Below are 21,796 nucleotides of genomic sequence, written 5' to 3'. Positions count from 1 at the left end.
TAAAATTAAATGATTCTTTATTTAATGGAAATATTTGTGAAATAATGGATTATGTAATTTAGGATTCTGCTCCCAATCCCACTTCTGATCACCAAGAATCTAGTCATCAGTGTGTGAGGTTTTCTTTCCCCCACATCAACAAGTAATTCTTGGGTACCTGCTGGATGTCCTATTATTTAATTCAATTCTCACAACATCTATCTGGACAAAGCATCATATCCCATAGTCAAGGGGTCAATCCCAAGAGCCTGCCCCATATTTCAGATGCACATTGTAAGTATTAGGCTCCCAGACCCACAACTTATGTTCAATTTGGCTAGAATTTGGAGTTTCCCACAACTCTTTCCTTAGGTTTGATTAATGTACTAGAGCAGCTCACAGGACTCAGTGGGTCACTCATGTTTACTAGTTTATTAAAGGATTGATAAGGAGCACAGCTGAACAGCCAGATGAAGAGGTACATGGGACAAGGTCTGGGAGGATTCTGAATGTAGGAGCTTCTGTCGCTGTGGAGTTGGAGTATAGTCACTCTCTGGTATAGATATGCTCATCAGCCTAGAATCTTTCAGAATGCCCTACTACTGGGATTTTTATGGAGGCTTCCTGAAGTAAGTGTGATTCATCATTAACTCCATTTTCAGCTCCTCTTCCTTCCTTCTCTCAGAGGGGGTTACTGAAAGTTCCAAGTGTCTAATCATGGCTTATTCTTTTCGGTGTCTTCCTCTCTTCCAGGAGCTCATTTAGAGTCACCTCATGAGAACAAAAGATGCTTCTAGTGCTCTTATCACTTGAGAACTTAGAAGGGTTTCAGAGGTTTTGTGTCGGAGAGGGGGTCAAAGACCAAATATTAGACCAAGAGATGCTCCTCTTATCATTTAGAAAATTAAGAAGTTCTGTGCCAAAAATCAGGGAGATATATATATTTCTATTATCTCACACAATTATTAGTGAAATACCTTTATAAAGCCTTTATAACATCATGATATAAATAATAATAATAATACAGCAACTATATCTTAAATACTTACGAAGTGTCAGACATATCTTTTTTAAACTAACAGACTTTATTTTTTTGAGGAGTTAAGTTTTCAGAAATAATGGTGGAAAGTAGAGCATGTTCCCATATCCCCTCTCACTTACAACTCCCTTCCCCTATTCCCTATTATTAACACCCTGCGTTAGTATGGTATATTGTTATAATTGTTGAGTCATTATTAACACATTATGATTACATATATCTTTTTTGCATCCTTTCAACAACCAGAGAAGATAGATATTATCCCCATTCCAAAAATAAGGAAACTAAGGTTGAATATTAAATCTGAATTGACTGACAAATGTATAAGAACAAGATCTTGGGCCATTATATTCCCTTTTTTCTATTTTACTTACTTTGAGAAATCCTATGTTTTAAATATCTTCTGTCCGATGAAATGTATGGTTGGTATTGTATATAGTTTTTAAAAAGATCACAATAAGAAATCATTTTTTCCTAAGATCTGATCTTTAGAACTAACATGCTTATCTTGTACGAGTACTAGATTAGAACACCAGTTGGTAGTTGTCAACAATCACAGTTGCAATGATAATTACTAATTATTTTATAAATACTATGAATGTAGTATAATTTAGTTTTGTTATTATAAGCCTTGCTATATGTCTAATGGCGATATAGATAAACATAAAAACAGCAACAATGCCCTGATTCTTCTTTTACAACACATCAAGTTATTAAATTCCTTTAAGTAATGTGCATGGTTCTTTTCATAACTTAAACTATTTTTCAATTATGTTTTTGTTTCATAACAATAGGTCTTAAAAGGCAAAAGTACACTGCCCTATCTGTAAATTAGTGCTGTGCATAATGGTGGACACAGTAAATCTATGGCGTTTATTTCTCATTTGGAAAGTCTTTTTATACCTAAAAATGAATCTAGTATAAGCAATCTGTATGAATAGTGGTGGTTTATATTGATGTGAATATCAGTATCAGAGCTGAGTCTATTGTATTGCAAAAAAAAAAATCAATACTGTTGCTCTTATGGTCAAACATATGTTGCATCTAATTTATTTCAAGCATGCTATATATTGATGGAATCCAGGTTCTGCCATCCTTTCTCTCAGCTATTTGGTCTCACAGTAACTCTTGCTGAGTCTCTTGGCATGATATATAATGTAGTGCAATACACCTGAAAGAAATGTGTCCAAGTTAAATCCTTTGAATGTTCTAGCACAACTGTTCATTTATTTCCTGTGATTTTTATGGTTTCAAAAGCATGACGTGTTGTTATATTAATTAAAAATTTACTAATGTAATTATATATTTGTCTTACAGTGAATGGACATCCAATACTCAAGAGAGCTAACATCCGAATTGTTGGAAAGTTAGTATCCAGATCTATAAGAGAAAGGAAAATGAGACATTTATCGTGAGAAGTAGAATAATGTTTCAATACAATTTTATTATCTTAAGAGTTGAACCTTTCTACCCAAAGAGATTATGTTAACATCAGCCATGGATTAATTATGTATCACCAGGAAAAAAATGACAAGCATCTCTGGACATCAAAGAAAAGATTTCAACAAGTCAGTTCATAATTTCTAAATATCTTTGGATGAACCATTCATTGGATCTTCTTCATTAAAAGCTACTGTTTTATCATACTGAAATTGAAACCACCTAGCATCAATTATTCCTTTCATTGGACTTTAATTTCTTGTGTTCCATTACCAATAAATACCATGAAGAAACTTCAAGACTTTTATTTCTAAAAATGCACTTAACGTTTTTGGAAAAGCTTTCTAAAAATGTGTTTTAAGCGATATGATTTTATTAGCGTAGTCATATATTATTTTTCCCTTTTTTCATTCCTCAGTCTAGTGAAAAACTGGAAGTCAGTCTACAGTGTTACTGAATTACCTGCCTTAGTTCAGAAAGGATTTGAAACACAGTGGCTAACACTCGTTCCTTAAGAATCTCGAGTTTAATTTTTTATTAACAAATAATGTATTATTTGTTTCAGAGGTACAGGTCTGCGAATCATCAGTCTGAAGCAATTCACAGCACTCACCATAGCACATACCCTCCCCAGTGTCCATCACCCAGCCACCCCATCTCTTGAGTTTAATTTTATCTGTCCGTCAATCCCTCTCTCCCCCATCCCCTACTTCTAGGAATGGGGTTGGAGAACCAAGTGAAGGATAGTTGAAGGAATAGACCCTGTACCTAACATGATATGAATCGAGGCAGGAACTATGTGTGTTTCATTTTTTCAGTTCTTCCCTCTGCTCTATTACTTCTATAATCGACTCTGGTTTGAGACTAAAATTTCTCTCAGGCTACCTCATGCAAGGGAGTTTACTGTAGAATCCGTATGAAAGTTATTAGAATAAAATCTTTAGAAAAGCCAGTTACAAGAATCACATTAAGTCATGGTCTCACCAAAACCAGAACCAAGCTGGATTAAAAAACATGCTGATCCTCTAGCCAGAAAATGTTTGCAGTAAAACATTTGAAAGGGGGGGTGTGTGGAAAGCGATGATGAGCTAAAATGTAGACATTAGTGTATTTATGAAACTAAATTATCCATATTTTCTTTTGGTAATTCAGTGGGTTTCATTTGAAAGAAAAATCTTTTCTTCCTTTCAAAACTTTCAATATTGAAAACTGGGAAGTGCACAGTAAAAAAAAAAAAAAAAAAAAGGAAAAAAAATCACATGAGTTGAGTTCCAGTATGATACCAGATTATCAGCCTGCTTCTTCTTTTTTTTTTTTTTTTAAGATTTTATTTATTTGACAGGTCAGAAGTAGGCAGAGAGGCAGGCAGAGAGAGAGGAGGAAGCAGGCTCCCTGATGAGCAGAGTGTCCAATGTGGGGCTGGATCCCAGGATCCTGGGATTATGACCTGAGCGGAAGGCAGAGGCTTTAACCTACTGAGCCCCAGCCTGTTCCTTTTTATAACATTATTGGGATAAAACTTTGGCTAGATTTCTGCTACCACTATTCAAAAAAAAAAAAAAATTGGGAGGACAAGTATGGAATTATAATGAAAGGTAACTACAAAATAAAATATAAGAATTCTTAATGAGTGTTGCATAATGACTTTCACTAATTCAAATGCAAATATATTTATAAGAGAAAGCAATGAATATAAAAATATCAACATTACAGGGGCGCCTGGGTGGCTCAGTGGGTTAAGCCTCTGCCTTCGGCTCAGGTCATGATCTCAGGGTCCTGGGATAGAGCCCTGCATTGGGCTCTCTGCTCAGCAGGGAGTCTGCTTCCCTCCTCTCTCTCTGCCTGCCTCTCTGCCTGCTTGTAATCTCCATCTGTCAAATAAATAAATAAAATCTTTTTAAAAATCAACATTACATTATAAAAGTAAAATATAAAAATTAAGTTATGATTATGACAATTAGGGTCAGGAAATAGTTTATTTTTCCTTCAACAGTGTGATGATTGTTCTTGTCTCCTATTTCCAACATTTGACTATTGTTCTTGATTTTCAGCAAACTGAGGGCTATGAACATCTTTTCAAGGTGTGATCCTGCATTAAAGTTCAGTGACAATAAGTGACTCTAGGGCCGCAGAAGACAGGGTAAGGTCAGGGAAAAGAAGTCTTCACTTCTCAATAGTCAGTTTCTATATAAAAATTGGCACTTGGTGCTCATCAAAGAACAAGAAATATTGGATATGCTCTAAGTGTCCATTGTGTTTTTGAGCCAACTACCTGATGGAAGTCATCACTTATATGTAAATGAACTGTCAATGGCTTGCCACTGTTGGCAGTCACTGGACTGTGAAGGGTATGTCTTAATAAGAACCAAAGCTCTTCACAGACTTTGATTTACTGGAAATAAAATAGAAAAGTCCTCTGAGACTACAAAGGACACTTGTTTCAGATAAAACGTCTAGACAGTAGCAATATATTTAGGGCTTTTATTATAGCAAAACTGCACATTAGGAGGGAATGGTGAGAAAGTCCCTGTGACCCAGCTGAGTTCTAAAACACTGCTTCCGACTAGAGTAATACAATCTTTAAAATAGCTAAACCAAATTAAATAAAAGGGCATTAAGGAAAAAAAATCCAGAAACAGGGAAAAGTCAAGATTCAGGTTTGTTGCCTCTTTTAAGTCATCTCTGTCTTATGTTTTACACTTTCTTAAGAGTCTATATTTTTCTTAATAAACCCAGCTATTAAAATAATCATGCTACTATGATCCACAACATGGACTAACTCTCAGAAAAGCCAGATTTCAGGGGATTCTTCTTTGTCTATCCATTCCTTTTCTCAACTTTCATTCCAAAACACACAACTGCAATACTTGAATTCTCTGTAACTATGAATATTCTTATTAATACTGTTAATAAGAATCATATATTAAATTTGAAAAATGCTTTTGTATTTTCAGTATACTTTTGCATAAATATGAATGATGGAAACTCTTATCGGTGTGAAAAAATGATTAAAGAAGACAATGCAGGTGACACAAACTTTAACACTTCAGGAAGTGAATCAGCCCCAGAGAACTACAAAATGGGGTTGAAGGTGAGAGTCTTTTCCAGGATAAAGAATAAAGAACAAAGAAGAGAAAAATAGGAGATATTAGCTGAGGCTACATTGTTAACCTTGTTGGGGTTGGAAAGGAATGAGGAAATAAGTATAAGCCCAGACTTGGCTTGGCATCTGGGGATTGGCTGACTGCATACTCTGTTTCTCTGGTCTGGTGGAGCATTTACAGGGCCACAAAAGCTATCTAAGTTCCAGGTTGCTGACTTGGCAGCCCAGGCAAGAGCAGCTCCATCTTGGGCCTAGAAATTTCTTTGGACAGTAGGTAGACCAAACTTTTATATTTACTACTTTCTTCCAAGGCACACTATGTTAAAGAAGTGTATCAGTCAGGGTAGGTTAACAGCTTTGGAAAGCAATATTAAAAATCCCATTGGCTTAAAGTAATAATATCTTTTTTGCTTACTTCACCAGCTAGCCGAAGGCAGCAGGGACTCTGCCCCATACAGTCTTCCAGAGAGTCCGGCTTCTTCCATCTTAATAGCCTTGCCACTTTTTAGGATACCACTGCAGTCTTCACACCCAGACAGCAGACAAAAAGAGAGTGTTGAGAAAGCATAGCCACTTCTTAACCACTTCAGTCTGAACTTGGAACACATCTCCTCTGCTCACATTCTGTCGGAGACAACTTGTTACCTGGTCCCACTGAAATTCAAGGGCACTAGGAAATGTAGTCTATTTGATATCCAAAAAGAGAATATGCTCCCTTGTTGCTAAAGGGATTAAATTACATTCCTCATTATTTTAGGGAACAAGAAAAAATTCAAATGCCTTAACTTGGATGGTCATCATTCTGGTTTAACTTTCTATTTATAAAAGTATCCAAATAATCTAGATGTTTTTAATTTTCAGTATTGTGATGTTAATCCCTCATAAATTCATCAAGAATCCTGCAAACATCTACCATCAATTTAAAGGGGAAAACTTTTTTTTTTTTTCATTTCTCAGGTATGTGTTTTTTCTTTCCTATAATTAAAAAACTTTGGGTTTTATTTTTGTTTTGGTTTTGTTATTCAAATAAAAATCATGTCAAGTAATTTTCAGTAATATGTTGATAGGAGCCTTTCTTCTTTTATAAAAGCTCACTCATTTCTAGTCTGGAGAAATAGGCTACCAGAAATGAGTATATGTAGAGCAATGAAGGGAGACACAGAATTGTACCATCTCCAAACATTTCTCTAAAAATAATCAAGAAATACAATAATATGGTGTGGGACTGATTTGTCATTTCAGAAATAATTATTCATTTTATTCCAATGGGAACAATATTGAAGAATTAAAAATTTTCTTTCTGGGGCGCCTGGGTGGCTCAGTTGGTTGGGTGTCCAACTCTTGATTTTGGCTCAGGTCATGATCTCAGATCCAGGGATTGGCCCACTCTAGGCCCTGCACTGGACCTGGAGCCAGCTTAGGGCTGTCTCTCTCCCTGTGTCCCTCCCACCATTCCTCTTCTTGCTCTCTGTTTCTGTCTCTCTCTAAAAGAAAGAGAAAAAAAAAAAATTCTCATTCTAAAAGATTTTCAAACAGCTAACAGAAAAGACAAACATGAAATGTAAAGAACCAAAATTCTAAATAAGTTTGCTGAAAGTTGATCAAATGTGCTAGCTGAAGCCCCCTCCCTTCAAAATTGCTATCTCTTTCTGGAATTAATACTGAAACATTCAAGTTTGGGGGTTATTAAGCATATTTCACATTAGACTCTCTAATTTATGTCTCCTCTAATTTTTTTTGAGCAGTCTCTACACATTTGGCTAGTATTTTACATTGTTAAATACACTTTTCCAATATAAGAGTGATAGTAATAATAATTAATAGTAATAACAACAACAGTAATAATGCCAAAACTCTATTTTCAGCCTCCCCATACAAAATTTTGCCTTGGCAATGAGTTGGGCAAGGGTGAAGAGCAAGTGCAAAGCACTTATCTTGCTAGACTACCTCACAGCAGTGAGCTGGCCTGGTTGGTCTAAGGTTAGTGGCTGTAGGGTAGTTTCCTGATTCAAAGCTTCCTGATTTGGGCAAGCCTGTTACTGAGGTGATACAAAGAGTGACTCATGAAACTCTTGCAATCTGTCTCTTCTGCAATGCCAACAGTTTTTTCAGTTGTCTATCTCTCTTAATTTTTCTGATAAATGTAGTTCCTGTTGCCCTGTCATCTGAAACTGAGAACCTCACCCATATATTTTCCTTCCTTCCTTTTTTCCTTCCAGTCTTCCTTTCTCCCGTTTCTCTCACTAATGCTAGTCGATAATGATTGTACCAATATAAAGGTATTTGAGAGTTCAGATGTATTTTTCAAATTGAACATTCTGGATGTACTACATAGACATAAATGCCAGATATGCAATCTCCTAACATGTCACATTGTCCTAAGCAATCCCAGTTCCACATTTCCCCTGCGTGTAACTGTAGCTTCATCCTCATTGAAATCATATTTGATATCTTAAATGGTATTCCTATAAGTAATTCTCTATGGAAGAAAAGCCAAGGATATCAGAAAAGTAACTTTATTTTTATTTTTTTTTAATTAATTTTTTATTTTTTATAAACATATATTTTCATCCCCAGGGGTACAGGTCTGTGAATCACCAGTAACTTTATTTTTGATAGAAGGATGATAATTCGATGAAACTCCAGAAACTTGACAGTTGCTTATAATCCACAAAAATGAAAGGGATGGAATAGACTGAGATTTATCAATTTAATCTTTCTGCATTTTGACATGTATATTAAAGACTAAACTATTTGTAAATGTAGTACTCTTTCAATGATGATATGATGCTTAGTCTGGAAGTAGAATCCATCATATAGTTAGATGACTAATGGAACAGACATTTTGGGACTCTGTAATATGTGAAATATGGCTTTAAGAAAAACTGAGATTGTCTTATGCAAATATAGGTCCTATATATTTTCATCATAAATGAAGATATCAGGGTAATCTGTAAAAGAGTCTGAAAATATGTGTTTGAATCATCATTGGTACTTCAGAATCTTAAATAGGTGATATTCTTGATAAAAGTGTGAGTTTATTTATAATACTCCCTTATACTAAAAGAAAAATACCATCACCAAAAAAACACAAATGAACAAACAAAAAAACCCTGTGAAAATAAAAATGTAACTACTTTATAGAATTGAGTCACTGGAGCAGACATTACTTAAATGGTCCAAAGCCGTCTTAAGTGGAGGGTGAAGTGAGGGCATACAGCAATTTAGTGTCTGAGCCGGGATTGGCATAGGATCTTGTGATTCCAGGCCAGTCTTCTTCTTTTTTTTTTTTTTTTTAAAGATTTTATTTATTTATTTGACAGAGAGAAATTACAAGTACACTGAGAGGCAGGCAGAGAGAGAGAGAAGGAAGCAGGCTCCCTGCTGAGCAGAGAGCCCGATGCGGGACTCGATCCCAGGACCCTGAGACCATGACCTGAGCCGAAGGCAGCGGCTTAACCCACTGAGCCACCCAGGCGCCCAGGCCAGTCTTCTTTATCCATTTTCTTCTTACCTCCCAGAATTAAAAATGAGGATAATTCTAGAAAGAAGTATCCACAATGCAGGCCGGAATCAGGCAACATCACAAACTATAGGCGCCCTGTGTGACAGATGCCTCTTCTGACTTCTCTGATCTCCCTTCTCCCACATAAAAAATCTCCCTGCTGTCCTTGCTAGCATCCTTCTTCTCCTCACACTTTAGAATAGGTTAGCTAATTTGATCAATTAAATTAGTTCAAGATGTTAATGGAGCCTAATCGCTTCATGTGTTACCTTGTTTGCATTTTAACAAGGCCTGTCAACTGCCTGTGAGTGACTAATGCTGGGAGCTTCCGACTTGTGCAAACCAGTTGAGGGGCATCCTGGTAACATTTATGTCACGATTTACCACTAACTTCACTGAACACACACAAAAACTCCCTATTAGAAATTTTATTTTGTGTGTTTGTTATGACCAATACTAAGTGAGCCACCCTCTTAGAACACATCTTGTGACCCAATGATTGTATCAATACGACATATTATTTCAGGTTCTATAAACGGGAAGTCCTTGTTGAATCTTGACTCCTAGGCTAGCGAATACAAATTCTCAGAGCTAAAGCTCAAAGAATTAGATTTCTTAAAAAAGTCATGTTTCTTATGTAAGATAGTTAGCCAGTTCCTTTCTCTTCAAGACATTCCCTAAATTTGCCTCCTTTTCACTTTCACATTCATTTTGTTAGTCCAGGACCTTATCCCTTCGAATCTAAACTTCTTAATATGTCTCTAAATTGTCTCCAATAACAATGTCCCATTCTCCAGTCCACCTAGCAATGCATGGGCCTTCTACTCAGGTATCTTATACATCCTTGTTCATGACTTTCTAGACCTTCAGCTGAAGTTCAGGTCTTTACCCCTGTGTTCAGAGCTCCTTGCAGTATACTGCCTTCTTGCCTTGTCTGCTGACCACCCAAAGAAAGCCTCCTCTATTAGTTCACCTCTCCCATTTTCTCCTTGTCTGCTTGACATTTAGCCAGTCATTTGGATAACCAGTCCTAGAGCTACCTTTTCAGAACTTTCCTAGAAAACAGTTATCTTTAGTGCTTTTATGCCCTTCTGCCAGCATGAATTTGTCTGCACCATTTACTTCTGTTCTTGATAATGTTATTTTGCACTGATATATACTGGTCTCAGTGAGTTGTTTCATGTGCATGACTTTTTTTTTTTTTTTTAATTTAACAAAGATCACAAGTAGTCAGAGAGGCAGGCAGAGAGAGAGGGGAGGAAGCAGGCTGCCTGCCAAGCAGAGTCCGATGTGGGACTTGATCCAGGACCCTGGGATCATGACCTGAGCTGAAGGTAGAGGCTTTAACCCATTGAGCCACCCAGGTGCCCCCATGTGCATAGCTTTTAACTCCACCAGAAAAAGAAAAAAAAAAAAAAGGCTCCTGAGAGCAAAGATTATACCATATCCCTAAACCTAACACAAGTTTTTGAGAAATGTTCATTGAATGAAGAGAATTTATACCCGACTACCCAATCAAGCTGAACACACTGAGACGTGAAACACTTCACACTTTGATCCTGAACCAAACACTGTCAAGTGTATAGACAGTAGCAGGTCAGACAAAGGCTGATGAAAAAATGTTTTATCTAAATTGAGACAACTGTGAGGGTAAAAGGCGCACCCATAATAACTAAAATTATTTTTTCCCACAAAATTTCTAATTTTATTATATTGGAGCTATAAAGTAATTATATTAAAAAATATTCTCAAAAATAAAATTCTTACTTAAAAATAGCATACATCTACATGCCTTAATGCAATATACAAAAGCGTCCTTTTATTGATTATTTGAACATTAAAAAGAAGATATGCAGCATAACTGTTCTTGGTATTGTTAGTGGAGCCTTAGGGTATGGGAGCACCTGGCACTAGGGTCCCAAACAGACCAGGTTTGACCACTTGCCACTGACAAAATCTCTAAAGGCAGAAACACCAGTGGTGGTGAAACAAGAAAGGAATTTAATCCAGTGAGGCCCACACTGGGACAGAAGACTAGTGTTCCAAGAACTATCTCTAAGGTGCTGTGACTACAGCTAAATTTGTACAGGATAAATAGGAAAGAAAGATGGATGGGTATGGGCAGCTGAGCAGCAAAGGTTAGGTTGATCATTGTCTTGGGGTCAATGATGCAGGGTCTTGTTGACATTAGGGCAGCTGTTACTTCTTGAGGGGATAGTTTCAGTTCCCATCACTGAATGTTTTGTCCTCTGGGTCCCTTGCCTGAGTTAACAGGTAAGCTGGAGGGAAAAACAAAGCAATTAAGAAGAATAAATCAGGTTGAAGGTAAAATGGTGTCAGTCAGGACAATACTGGATCCTCCTCTAGTATTAATTCACATTTTTAAATCACATACTTTAAGGAATTAGCAGTAGCTCTTTAATACAATACCATTGGTATTTCTCTCAAATATGGTCTCATTTCATAAAACTGCCTGATATAGACTTCTAAGTTGCATTTTATGGTTAACAAATTTAAAATAGACACCTTCTATTGAATCTTCTCTGTAGATTATATTAGTTTTTTTTAAATTTTTTTAAAATTTTTATTTATTTTTTTAAAATTTCTTTTCAGTGTTCCAGAATTCACTGTTTATGCACCACACCCAGTGCTCCATGCAATCAATACTTGCCCTCCATAATACCCAGGCTCACCCAACCTCCTACCACCCTCTCCCTCCAAAACCCTCATTTAGTTCCTCAGAATCCACAGTCTCTCACGGTTCATCTCCCTTTCCTTATTTTTAATTGAAAGAGCACTAAAAATGCCAAGGTATCTGGTAAGCTCAGAGCAAATTCTGCTAAATGGAGAACATTCTCAAGCATAAAATTTTTTGTATTAGCATATATAAATATTTCAACCCCCAATATTTTCACAGATATTCATAGTTAGCCTCCAGTTAGAGTCCATTCTTTAATATTTTTACATGAAAAAGCGTATCAAATATGTTAAGATGATTTTTTGAATGTTTTATCAATTTTAGATGGTATAAAATTATAGGCATTTTGTCAGTTTCATTGAATCCCAGAGCATAACTTATTCAATTAAATTTTAGAACTCCAATAACATGGTGTTCCTACCAGTCGAGATACTCCAAAGCAAAACTCTACAATTTCAGAATTAAATCTTATATATCATTTAAGTTACTCTTGCTTTTATATGAATAAATGTCAGTGTCTTCCTGTTTTCCGATAGAGTGCAAATCAATAAAATCAAAGATAGTATTTTTGACAACCCCCTTTGTTGAATATTTTTAGTAAAGATTTCATATTGATCTTGAAGTAAATGAAGAAAATCTAGAGGACTCACAATCATTGATTTACAAAGTGGTTCTTTAAAAACAAAACATTTCTGAAATCAGGTTGATGATGGGCAGCAGTGAGAGAAAATATATAGGGCTATGCTGAAATATGGCTTCAGTTTCAATCTCATCTTCATCCCACAAACTTTGTAATGTGGTTATTCTAACTAAGGTCACCTGCGTGTGTGTGTGTATGTGTGTGTGTGTGTGTGTGTGAAATTCCACAACTACAGCTTCTATTTCAGAATACTGCAGCTTCTGTGCTCACAGTTTGAATAATGTGTGTACTACAACCAATTCCAAGAATACTTCTGCCCCAAATATTTCTTAATTTTGTAAGGGCATTTTTTTTTTTTACCATTATCCCATTCTTCACAAAATGCATATTGATATTATCCCTGCAAAAGCAAAGCTCTATTTTCAATGTTGAACTTTTTAACTTAATTTACAAAAGCACTTAAAAAAATAACAAATGCCTCACTTTTGAGAGAATGAAATACCAAAAAAGGTTCAATTCTATGAAACATATAAAAAATCATACTATTTTTTGCAATTATCTTACCTGATATTTCCCTTTATAAGATCTGATGATATTAACATAATATACTTTGAATATAGTCTCTTTCTGCTAATAGAGTTAACACATTAATAGATATAATTTAACTTGGAGATCATGTAAAAGAAAACTTGGATTTGAAAGTAAGCAAAATTCCATTTAGTAATGAATCTAAATGAATGTCCTACTTCATGGTGTTATGGTTAAAGGCATCATCTGAGTCTGTACATGTTCTGTACATGTTAAGTCATCATCTTTGGGCACAGTCTTCTTAAAATAACTACTGGAAAAATTTTTGAGAAACTCCATCCCTAATTTTTTTTTCATTTTATTTTATTTCTTTTCAGTGTTCCAAAATTCATTGTTTATCCATGTTTATCCATTGTTTATTCCATGCAATACATGTCCTCCATAATACCCACCACCAGGCTTACCCAACCCCCCAACCTCTCCCCTCTAAAAACCTCAGTTTGTCTCTCAGAGTCCATAGTCTCATGGTTTGTCTCCTCCTCCGATTTCCCCCAACTCACTTCTCCGCTCCATCTCCCACTGTCCTCCATATTATTCCTTATGCTAAGTGAAACCATATGATAGTTGACTCTCTCTGCTTGACTTATTTCACTCAGCATAGTCTTTTGCAGTCCCATCCATGTTGATACAAATTTGTGTATTCATCCTTTCTGATGGAGGCAGAATAATCCATCATTTATATGGACCATATCTTCTTTATCCTTTCGTCCTTTGAAGGGCATCTTGGTTCTTTCCACAGTTTGGCAACTGTGGCCATTGCTGCTATGAACATTGGGGTACAGATGGCCCTTCTTTTCACTAAATCTGTATCTATGGGGTAAATACCCAGTAGTGCAATTGCAGGGTCATAGGGAAGCTCTATTTTTAAGGAATAGAGGAATCTCCACACTGTTTTCCAAAGTGGCTGCACCAACTTGCATTCCCACCAACAGTGGAAGAGGGTTCCCCTTTCTTCACATCCCCTCCAACACATATTGTTTACTGTCTTGTTAATTTTGGCCATTCTAACTGGTGTACAGTGGTATCTCAAAGTGGTTTTGATTTTAATCTCCCTCATGCCTAATGATGATGAACATTTTTTCATGGGTCTATTAGTCGTTTACATATCTCCTTTGGAGAAGTGTCTGTTCACGTCTTCTGCCCATTTTTTGATGCAATTATTTGTTTTTTGTGTGTTTAGTTTTAGGACTTCTTTATAGATCTCGGATATCAGCCTTTTGTCTGTAGTGTCATTTGCAAACATCTTCTCCCATTCTGTGGGTTGTGTCTGTTTTGTTGACTGTTTCCTTTGCTGTGCAGAAGCTTTTGATCTTGGTGAAGCCCCAAAAGTTCATTTTGCTTTCGTTTCCTTTGTTTTGGGGGTCATCTATTTGACAGACAGAGAGAGGGATAGTGAGAGAGAGAGCACAAGCAAGGGGAGTGCAGATGGAGAGGGAGAAGCAGGCTCCCTACTGAGCAAGAAGCCAGATTCATGACTTGATCCCAGGACGTTGGGATCATGACCTGAGCTGAATACAGATGCCTGCCTGACTGAGCCACCCAGGTGCCCCTCAGTCCTTAACTTTTAATGGGATTTTAAAGATTTCTTGAGCTGATGGCTATTAAAAAATATTTGTTTCAAAATGTTACCATATAAGATACAGGTTAACAACTACTTTACAGGTATACGAGGCATGAACAAAGAAGTAAATACATTGTAGATAATGAGTTAAGTTTCCCACTTTCTGAGAAGTTACAAATAAGCAAAGGGTAATGTTTTAGAATAAAAAATTCTAAATTCTAGAATAAGCTTTAATAATCATATTGAATTTTAACCCTAAGTTTAAAAAAAAAAACAAAACTCTGTGAGTCCATAATAATACATAAATGATTGAATAAATAAACGGAAGAAAACATATACTACCAAAAAAAGCATAAACTATAAAGCCACTCTTTGCTCTTTATTGTTGACTGCTCAGTCTTCATTTCCTATATGCATTTCACATACACCTAACCTATAATTTTTTTTAAAGATTTTATTTATTTATTTGACAGAGAGAGATCACAAGTAGGCAGAGAGGCAGGCAGAGAGAGAGGAGGAAGCAGGCTCCCTGCTGAGCAGAGAGCCCGATGCGGGGCTCAATCCCAGGACCCTGGGATCATGACCTGAGCCGAAGGTAGAGGCTTTAACCCACTGAGCCACCCAGGTGCCCCACACCTAACCTATAATTTTCCATATTTCTTCCTGACTCTACCGACTCAAGGTCTGGAAATTCAGTGCATCTTGGAAACCCCGACGGGGGCTAGAGCACAGCTGTCTGGTACACCATGTAACCAGCCGGGGCAGTGGCATCAAATACATGCCCCACCCAATTGCAGGAAACCTTTCACAATGTGTGTGTATGTCAAATCATTTTGTACACTCTAAATACATTACAATTCTAGTTGTCAATTATACCTTAATAAGGCTGGGAAAATACTACTAGAAGCCAGGATATTGCTAAAACTAATCAAGTGAGTTTAATTTACATTTCTATTTCCAAGACCAATGGTAACAGCTTCCACCCTTATGAGCATTCTTAGTAATAAAAATATACTCAAATCCCCCTCCCCCATCAAAAAAAAAAAACCTCTTTCTCCACTGTAACTGCATACCAAAAGTAATTGTTGTCTCTTGCTGCTATTGTTAGCACACACTTTGCTTTATCAGGGAATACTCTGCATTTTGTCCTTGAAGGGAAGATGTAAATTGTATTATTTATGAAAAAGGTTTGGAAAAGAGAAATGGGTCATTGAAGACTGATTTCCTGAATTAACTTCATAGTGAATAAGACTATTCACTGCTCGTAAACATCACATACTGCTAGATGATTACTATGACAGAAGTTGAAAGTGCACAGGGGAACTTTACCACACTAATTCTGGTTTATGCTTAATGTAATTATTAACATGAATACTTCAGTAAAAAATGAAAAATCTGGGGAAAATGCTAACTGGATTGGAAGCTGAAACAATAGGTGTCAGTCAGCACTGTTTTGAGCAAACTAGAATGTGTGGTCATCTTAATTATAAAATGGAGACTGAATCAGTTCCAAGGATGAATTGTTTGTCCTTTTGAAAAATGCTAATGCTTTTAGCCAAGAGCATGCACTTTTCAATTTACCGCAGTCCTCTTTACTGTGTCTATTTACTCTACAAAGTGATTGCATCAATTATTTGAGTAGAATTGACATCTTTATAATATTCTCATTCATAATCATGGTACTAGTTCAGGTGAGATGAAGGAAAGACCCTTAAAATAACTGTCAGCTGGTGACTGCCTTGTGGCAGCTGGGTGGTGGTGTGGTAAATATGTCACAGAACCTCATCACATGAAGTCACTGAGCTTGTGATGCAGCAAGACTAAAACAAGGCAATTACCTAATGACACAGACAAAAATAAGGATGCCATACAAACCATAAAGATGACCGAACATACCCTTCCCAGATAACCTGTGAATGTTGCTTATTTGATGGTTATAAAATTATTTCTTTGTTTCTCATATCTCTTAGATAGAGTTAAGATCTCCAGTAACCCACAATCCCCAAGTAATTAGCTCTACTTTCTGACATCATTTAGTCCAGACCGAACCCTCAGGTCCTTAAGCTCTCTCCCAAATCACCAACATAAGCCTAAATCCTGTCAAAAGCCCCAATTTACATCCTCTTCCTACTGCTCCCCATGGCATGCAGTTTTACTTGCTGAACTAAGTAATCAGGAAAATGGACAGTCCATTTGAAGCCAAGTAGTTCTAATGGCATTTGTATTTGTTTCTTAGATGTAGGTCTTCTACGTCCTTAAAAAATGGCTTGAGGGGCGCCTGAATGGCTCAGTCAGTTAAGCAGTTGACTCTTGATTTTGGCTCAGGTAATGATCTCAGGATCCTGGGATCCAGCCCCACATTGGGCTCCCTGCTCAGTGGGAATGTGCTCGAAGATACTGTCTCTTCCTCTCCTTCTGCCCCTCCCATCACTCTCTCTTTCTCAAGTAAATAAATCTTTAAAAAAATAGTTTGAATTTGGGGATTGTTATGAGTTGAATTGTGTCCCCTGCAAATATTTGTTGAAATCCTAACCCCCTTAATTTTAACTTCTTATTTTCTTTTTTAAAAAGATACATTTATTTATTTGAGGGGGGTGGGGGGGGTCAGAGGGAGTGAATCTTTAAGCAGACCCTCTGCTAAGCACCAAGCCCAATGTGGGGCTCAATCCCACAACCCAGAAGATCATGACCCAGGTTGAAATCAAGAGTCAGATGCTTAACCAACTGAGCCAATCAGACATCCCTTAACTTCTTATTTTCAAAGCACCCAAAATGTGATCTTACCTGGAAATAGGGTCATTACAGATGCAATTAGTTAAAGTCATAAAGGAATAGAGTGGGACAGTAATTCAGTATGATTGTTCTTATAAGAAGACAGCCATGTGAAGACGCAGATATGTAGGGGAAGCACCATGTGTAAATGGAGGCAGAGATTGGAGGTGTGCAGCACAAACACAGAACATCCCAGGCGACCAGAAGCTGGAAGAAGCAAAGAATCCTCCCTTTGAGAGTTTAAAGAGAGTATGTATGGCCCTGCCAATATCATGATTTCAGACCTCTAGGGTCCAGATACTTAGTTTCTGTTATTTTGAGCCACGTAGTTTATGTTACTTTGTTAAGGTGGCTGTAGGAAATTATAGGAGCCTATATATTTTTGTTAGGTGTTTTCCTAGGCACCTTATAATTTTGTTGCTATTATAATCAGTATCATTTCATTGGTTATTTGTATTTACTTTATATATTGAATATAGTAAAACATGCACATTCTTTTTGATTTTTTATATATTAAGCTATCTAACAACCTTGCTGAACCTTATTGTGAGCTCTAAATGTCTGTTTAGAAATTATCATACAATCCCTTTTTATTGATAAATGTGCTCTATACAAATAATTGTTTTATTTATTCTTTCTGTTGTTGTTTTTAAGGTTTTATTTATTTATTTGCCAGAGAGAGAGAGAGAGAGAGCACAAGCAGGGGAAGTGGCAGGCAGAGGGAGAGAGAGAAGACTCCTAACTGAGCAAGGAGCTCAATGCAGGGCTCCTGGGATCATAACCTGAGCTGAAGGCAGATGCTTAACTGACTGAGCCACCCAGGCGTCCTTGTTTTATTTATTCTTTACCAGTCTTTATGTATTTATTTATTTTTCTGCCAGCCTTTCCTTGGCTAGGGACAATGAAGAATGATGATGAATGATGACTGAGAGTGGACCACACTACTTTATTCATGATGAATAAGGACATTTCTTAAAATTTACTCTATATATGTATTTTTTTCCTTAAGTAGTTTTTCATTTGTCATGTTAATATTGCTATGTGAATTACATGGCTGTATTTCCTTTTTCCCTTTTTTTTAGACAGAGATCATGCGTGTACACGAGAGGGGGAAGGGGCAGAGGGAGAGTGAGCAGGCTCCATGCCCATGCCCAATGCAGAGCATGACATAGAGCTAAATCTCATGACCCTGAGATCATCACCTGAGTAGAAATCAAGAATGGGGCATTCAACAGACGGAGCAACCCAGGCACCTCTGCATTAGTTTCTCATGTTAAATCATTCTTGAGTTCCTACGAGAAATCCTCCTTGGTTATAAGGTATTTATTAAACACTGCTGGATTTGATTTATAAAAATTGTATTTAGGAATTTTTCATCTATGTTACCATATGTGACGATTTGTAATTTTGGATTTTCTTGAATTCTCCATCAGGTCTTATTTTCAAAGTTGCATTAGCTTCCTGACATTAATTTGTTAACCACCCCCTAATTCTATTATGTGAAACTTTTTATATGAGATAGGATTTGAAATTAATAAAATGATTCTATAAAATTGCCTCAAGGGGCACCTGGGTGGCTCAGTTCCTTGGGCATCTACCTTTGGCTTGGGTCATGATGTTGGGGGTCCTAGGATTCCTACCGGCATCTGGCTCTCTGCTCAGTAGGGAACCTGCTTTTCCTTCTCCCTCTGCCCTCCCCTCCTGCTGTGCTCTCTCTGTCTCTCTCACTCAATAAAATAAAATAAAATAAAATAATAAAATAAAATAGCCTCAGCTTACTAATAGCTTTTTTGAGGGACAAATTGTAGACTTCCCATTCCATGTTTTAAAATAGGTATTAGGTGGGTTTTTTTGCTTTTGTATTTTGTAAGTTACTTTTGGTAATTGACATTGACAAATTTGCAATGTCCTGGCAAAAAGTTGTCTTCAGAATTTGTTACTATTTGTAAAATACTGTTGCATTTATGGCCATATTCTTCTTTTCCTTTCTATATTAATGTTTATTTATACCAACTCTTAATAATACCTGCCACATAGGATTCCTGTGAAGATTAAACAAATTAAAGTAATGCAAAGTGTCCACATCAACCTTGCTAGAGGTTATTAGTCTTTTTAAGAAAAATTCTATTACTTTTGTGATTATATATATTTTTTAATTTCATTATTGTCTGCCCTTGTCTCTTTTATTTCCTTATTTTTGCCTTCTTACATATAATCTGTTTTTCGTTTAATAGCTTCCGTAGCTAATTTGTTTTTAATACCTCTTGTTTTTAGAATAATTGCATTTGTCTAAAATTTCTATCTAACCAATACTTTAGCTCTATCTATTGGGTTTGAGATGTAATATTTCTATGGTATTCATTGTAAATATTTTGTAATTTTAATTTTTAATCTTTAACTTAATGAATTTAGATTATTATAGTAATTCAAAGCTATGATATGGTTTTTAAAAACTCACATCACATTTTAGACGAATTTGGAATTATCTCTAACATTTTGTGTTTTCCATTTATTATGCTTTTCCTTTGCTGATTTTTCTCCTATCTGCCGTCTGTTAGATTGATCAATTTGTTTTATTACTGGCTTATTGCCTTTACAAATATTAACATATAGGGAGGAGTCAAGATGGCGGAGAAGTAGCAGGCTGAGACTGCTTCAGCTAGCCGGAGATCAGCTAGATAGCTTATCTAAAGATTGCAAACACCTGAAAATCCATCGGCAGATCGAAGAGAAGAAGAACAGCAATTCTGGAAACAGAAAAACAACCACTTTCTGAAAGGTAGGACCGGCGGAGAAGTGAATCCAAAGCGACGAGAAGATAGACCCCGGGGGGAGGGGCCGGCTCCCGGCAAGCGGCGGAGCAACAAAATCAGGACTTTTAAAAGTCTGTTCCGCTGAGGGACATCGCTCCAGAGGCTAAACCGGGGCGAAGCCCACGCGGGGTCAGCGTGGCCTCAGGTCCCGCAGGGTCACAGAAGGATCAGGGGTGTCTGAGTGTCGCAGACCTTGCGGGTATTGGAACAGGAAAGCCGGCTACAGAGACAGAGCCGACAGTAAGCTCACAGCTCGGTGTTACCTTGAACTGGTCGCAGGCTCGGAGAGCTCGGAGCGCGGCCGGAGGTCAGGCAGACGGGAGTAACTAGGCGCTGTTCTCTGAGGGCGCACTGAGGAGTGGAGCCCCGGGCTCTCGGCTCCTCCGGGCCGGAGACCAGGAGGCCGCCATTTGTATTCCCGTCCTCCGGAACTCTACGGAAAGCGCTCAGGGAACAAAAGCTCCTGAAAGCAAACCCGAGCGGATTACTCACCCCGGCCCCGGGTAAGGGCGGTGTAATTCCGCCTGGGGCAAAGACACTTGAGAATCACTACAACAGGCCCCTCCCCCAGAAGATCAACAAGAAATCCAGCCGAGACCAAGTTCACCTACCAAGGAGTGCGGTTTCAATACCAAGGAGAGCAGCAGAATTCCAGAGGAGGAGAAAGCCAAGCACGGAACTCATGGCTTTTTCCCTGTGATTTTTTTTTAGTCTTGCAGTTAATTTAATTTTTTTCTTTTTCAGTTTTTGTTTTTTTTTTTTTTTCCTCGCCTTCGGGTAAATTTTTTTTTTTTTTTAACTGTTACCTTTTTCTTTTTTAACGATTTTTTACTAGTTTATCTAATATATATATTTTTTCTTTTTTACATTTTTCTTAGGTGTTTTCCTTTTTTTAATTCTTTTCTTTTCTTTTTTCTTTTCTTTTTTTTTTCTTTTTTCTTTTTTTTTTCGTTCTTCCTTTTTGAACCTCTTTTTATCCCCTTTCTCCCCCCTCACGATTTTGGATCTCTTCTAATTTGGTTAAAGCATTTTTTTCCTGGGGTTGTGCCACCCTTTTAGTATTTTACTTGCCCCTTCATATACTCTTATCTGGACAAAATGACAAGACGGAAAAATTCAACACAAAAAAAAGAACAAGAGGCAGTACCGAAGGCTAGGGACCTAATCAATACAGACATTGGTAATATGTCAGTTCTAGAGTTCAGAATGACAATTCTCAAGGTTCTAGCCGGGCTCAAAAAAGGCATGGAAGATATTAGAGAAACCCTCTCGAGAGATATAAAAGCCCTTTCTGGAGAAATAAAAGAACTAAAATCTAACCAAGTTGAAATAAAAAAAGCTATTAATGAAGTGCAATCAAAAATGGAGGCTCTCACTGCTAGGATAAATGAGGCAGAAGAAAGAATTAGTGATATAGAAGACCAAATGACAGAGAATAAAGAAGCTGAGCAAAAGAGGGACAAACAGCTACTGGACCACGAGGGGAGAATTCGAGAGATAAGTGACACCATAAGACGAAACAACATTAGAATAATTGGGATTCCAGAAGAAGAAGAAAGAGAGAGGGGAGCAGAAGGTATACTGGAGAGAATTATTGGGGAGAATTTCCCCAATATGGCAAAGGGAACGAGCATCAAAATTCAGGAGGTTCAGAGAAC

The 21,796-nt window shown here is 37.0% G+C and overlaps 1 protein-coding gene across 12 annotated transcripts in view; it reads left to right on the top strand.

The window, feature by feature from the left end:
• Positions 1 to 6,466, top strand: part of IQCM (IQ motif containing M) — a 482,329-nt gene extending 475,863 nt beyond the window's left edge. For 11 of the 12 annotated variants that reach the window (XM_032332475.1, XM_032332473.1, XM_032332481.1 and 8 more), the window contains one exon: positions 2,336 to 2,740. In XM_032332475.1, coding sequence (XP_032188366.1) covers positions 2,336 to 2,433 — 98 coding nt within the window. In that variant the 3' untranslated portion in view covers positions 2,434 to 2,740. Of the gene's footprint in view, positions 1 to 2,335; positions 2,741 to 5,412; positions 5,550 to 6,422 lie in introns of those variants that run through there. The other variant, XM_032332483.1, reaches the window with a different exon arrangement.
• The last annotated feature ends 15,330 nt before the right edge of the window (positions 6,467 to 21,796 follow it).

Source organism: Mustela erminea, chromosome 2 (genome assembly GCF_009829155.1).
Source record: "Mustela erminea isolate mMusErm1 chromosome 2, mMusErm1.Pri, whole genome shotgun sequence".
Lineage (NCBI taxonomy): Eukaryota > Metazoa > Chordata > Mammalia > Carnivora > Mustelidae > Mustela > Mustela erminea.
The sequence above is the reverse complement of the archived record's forward strand: the minus strand, read 5'-3'. Positions and strand labels throughout refer to the sequence as shown.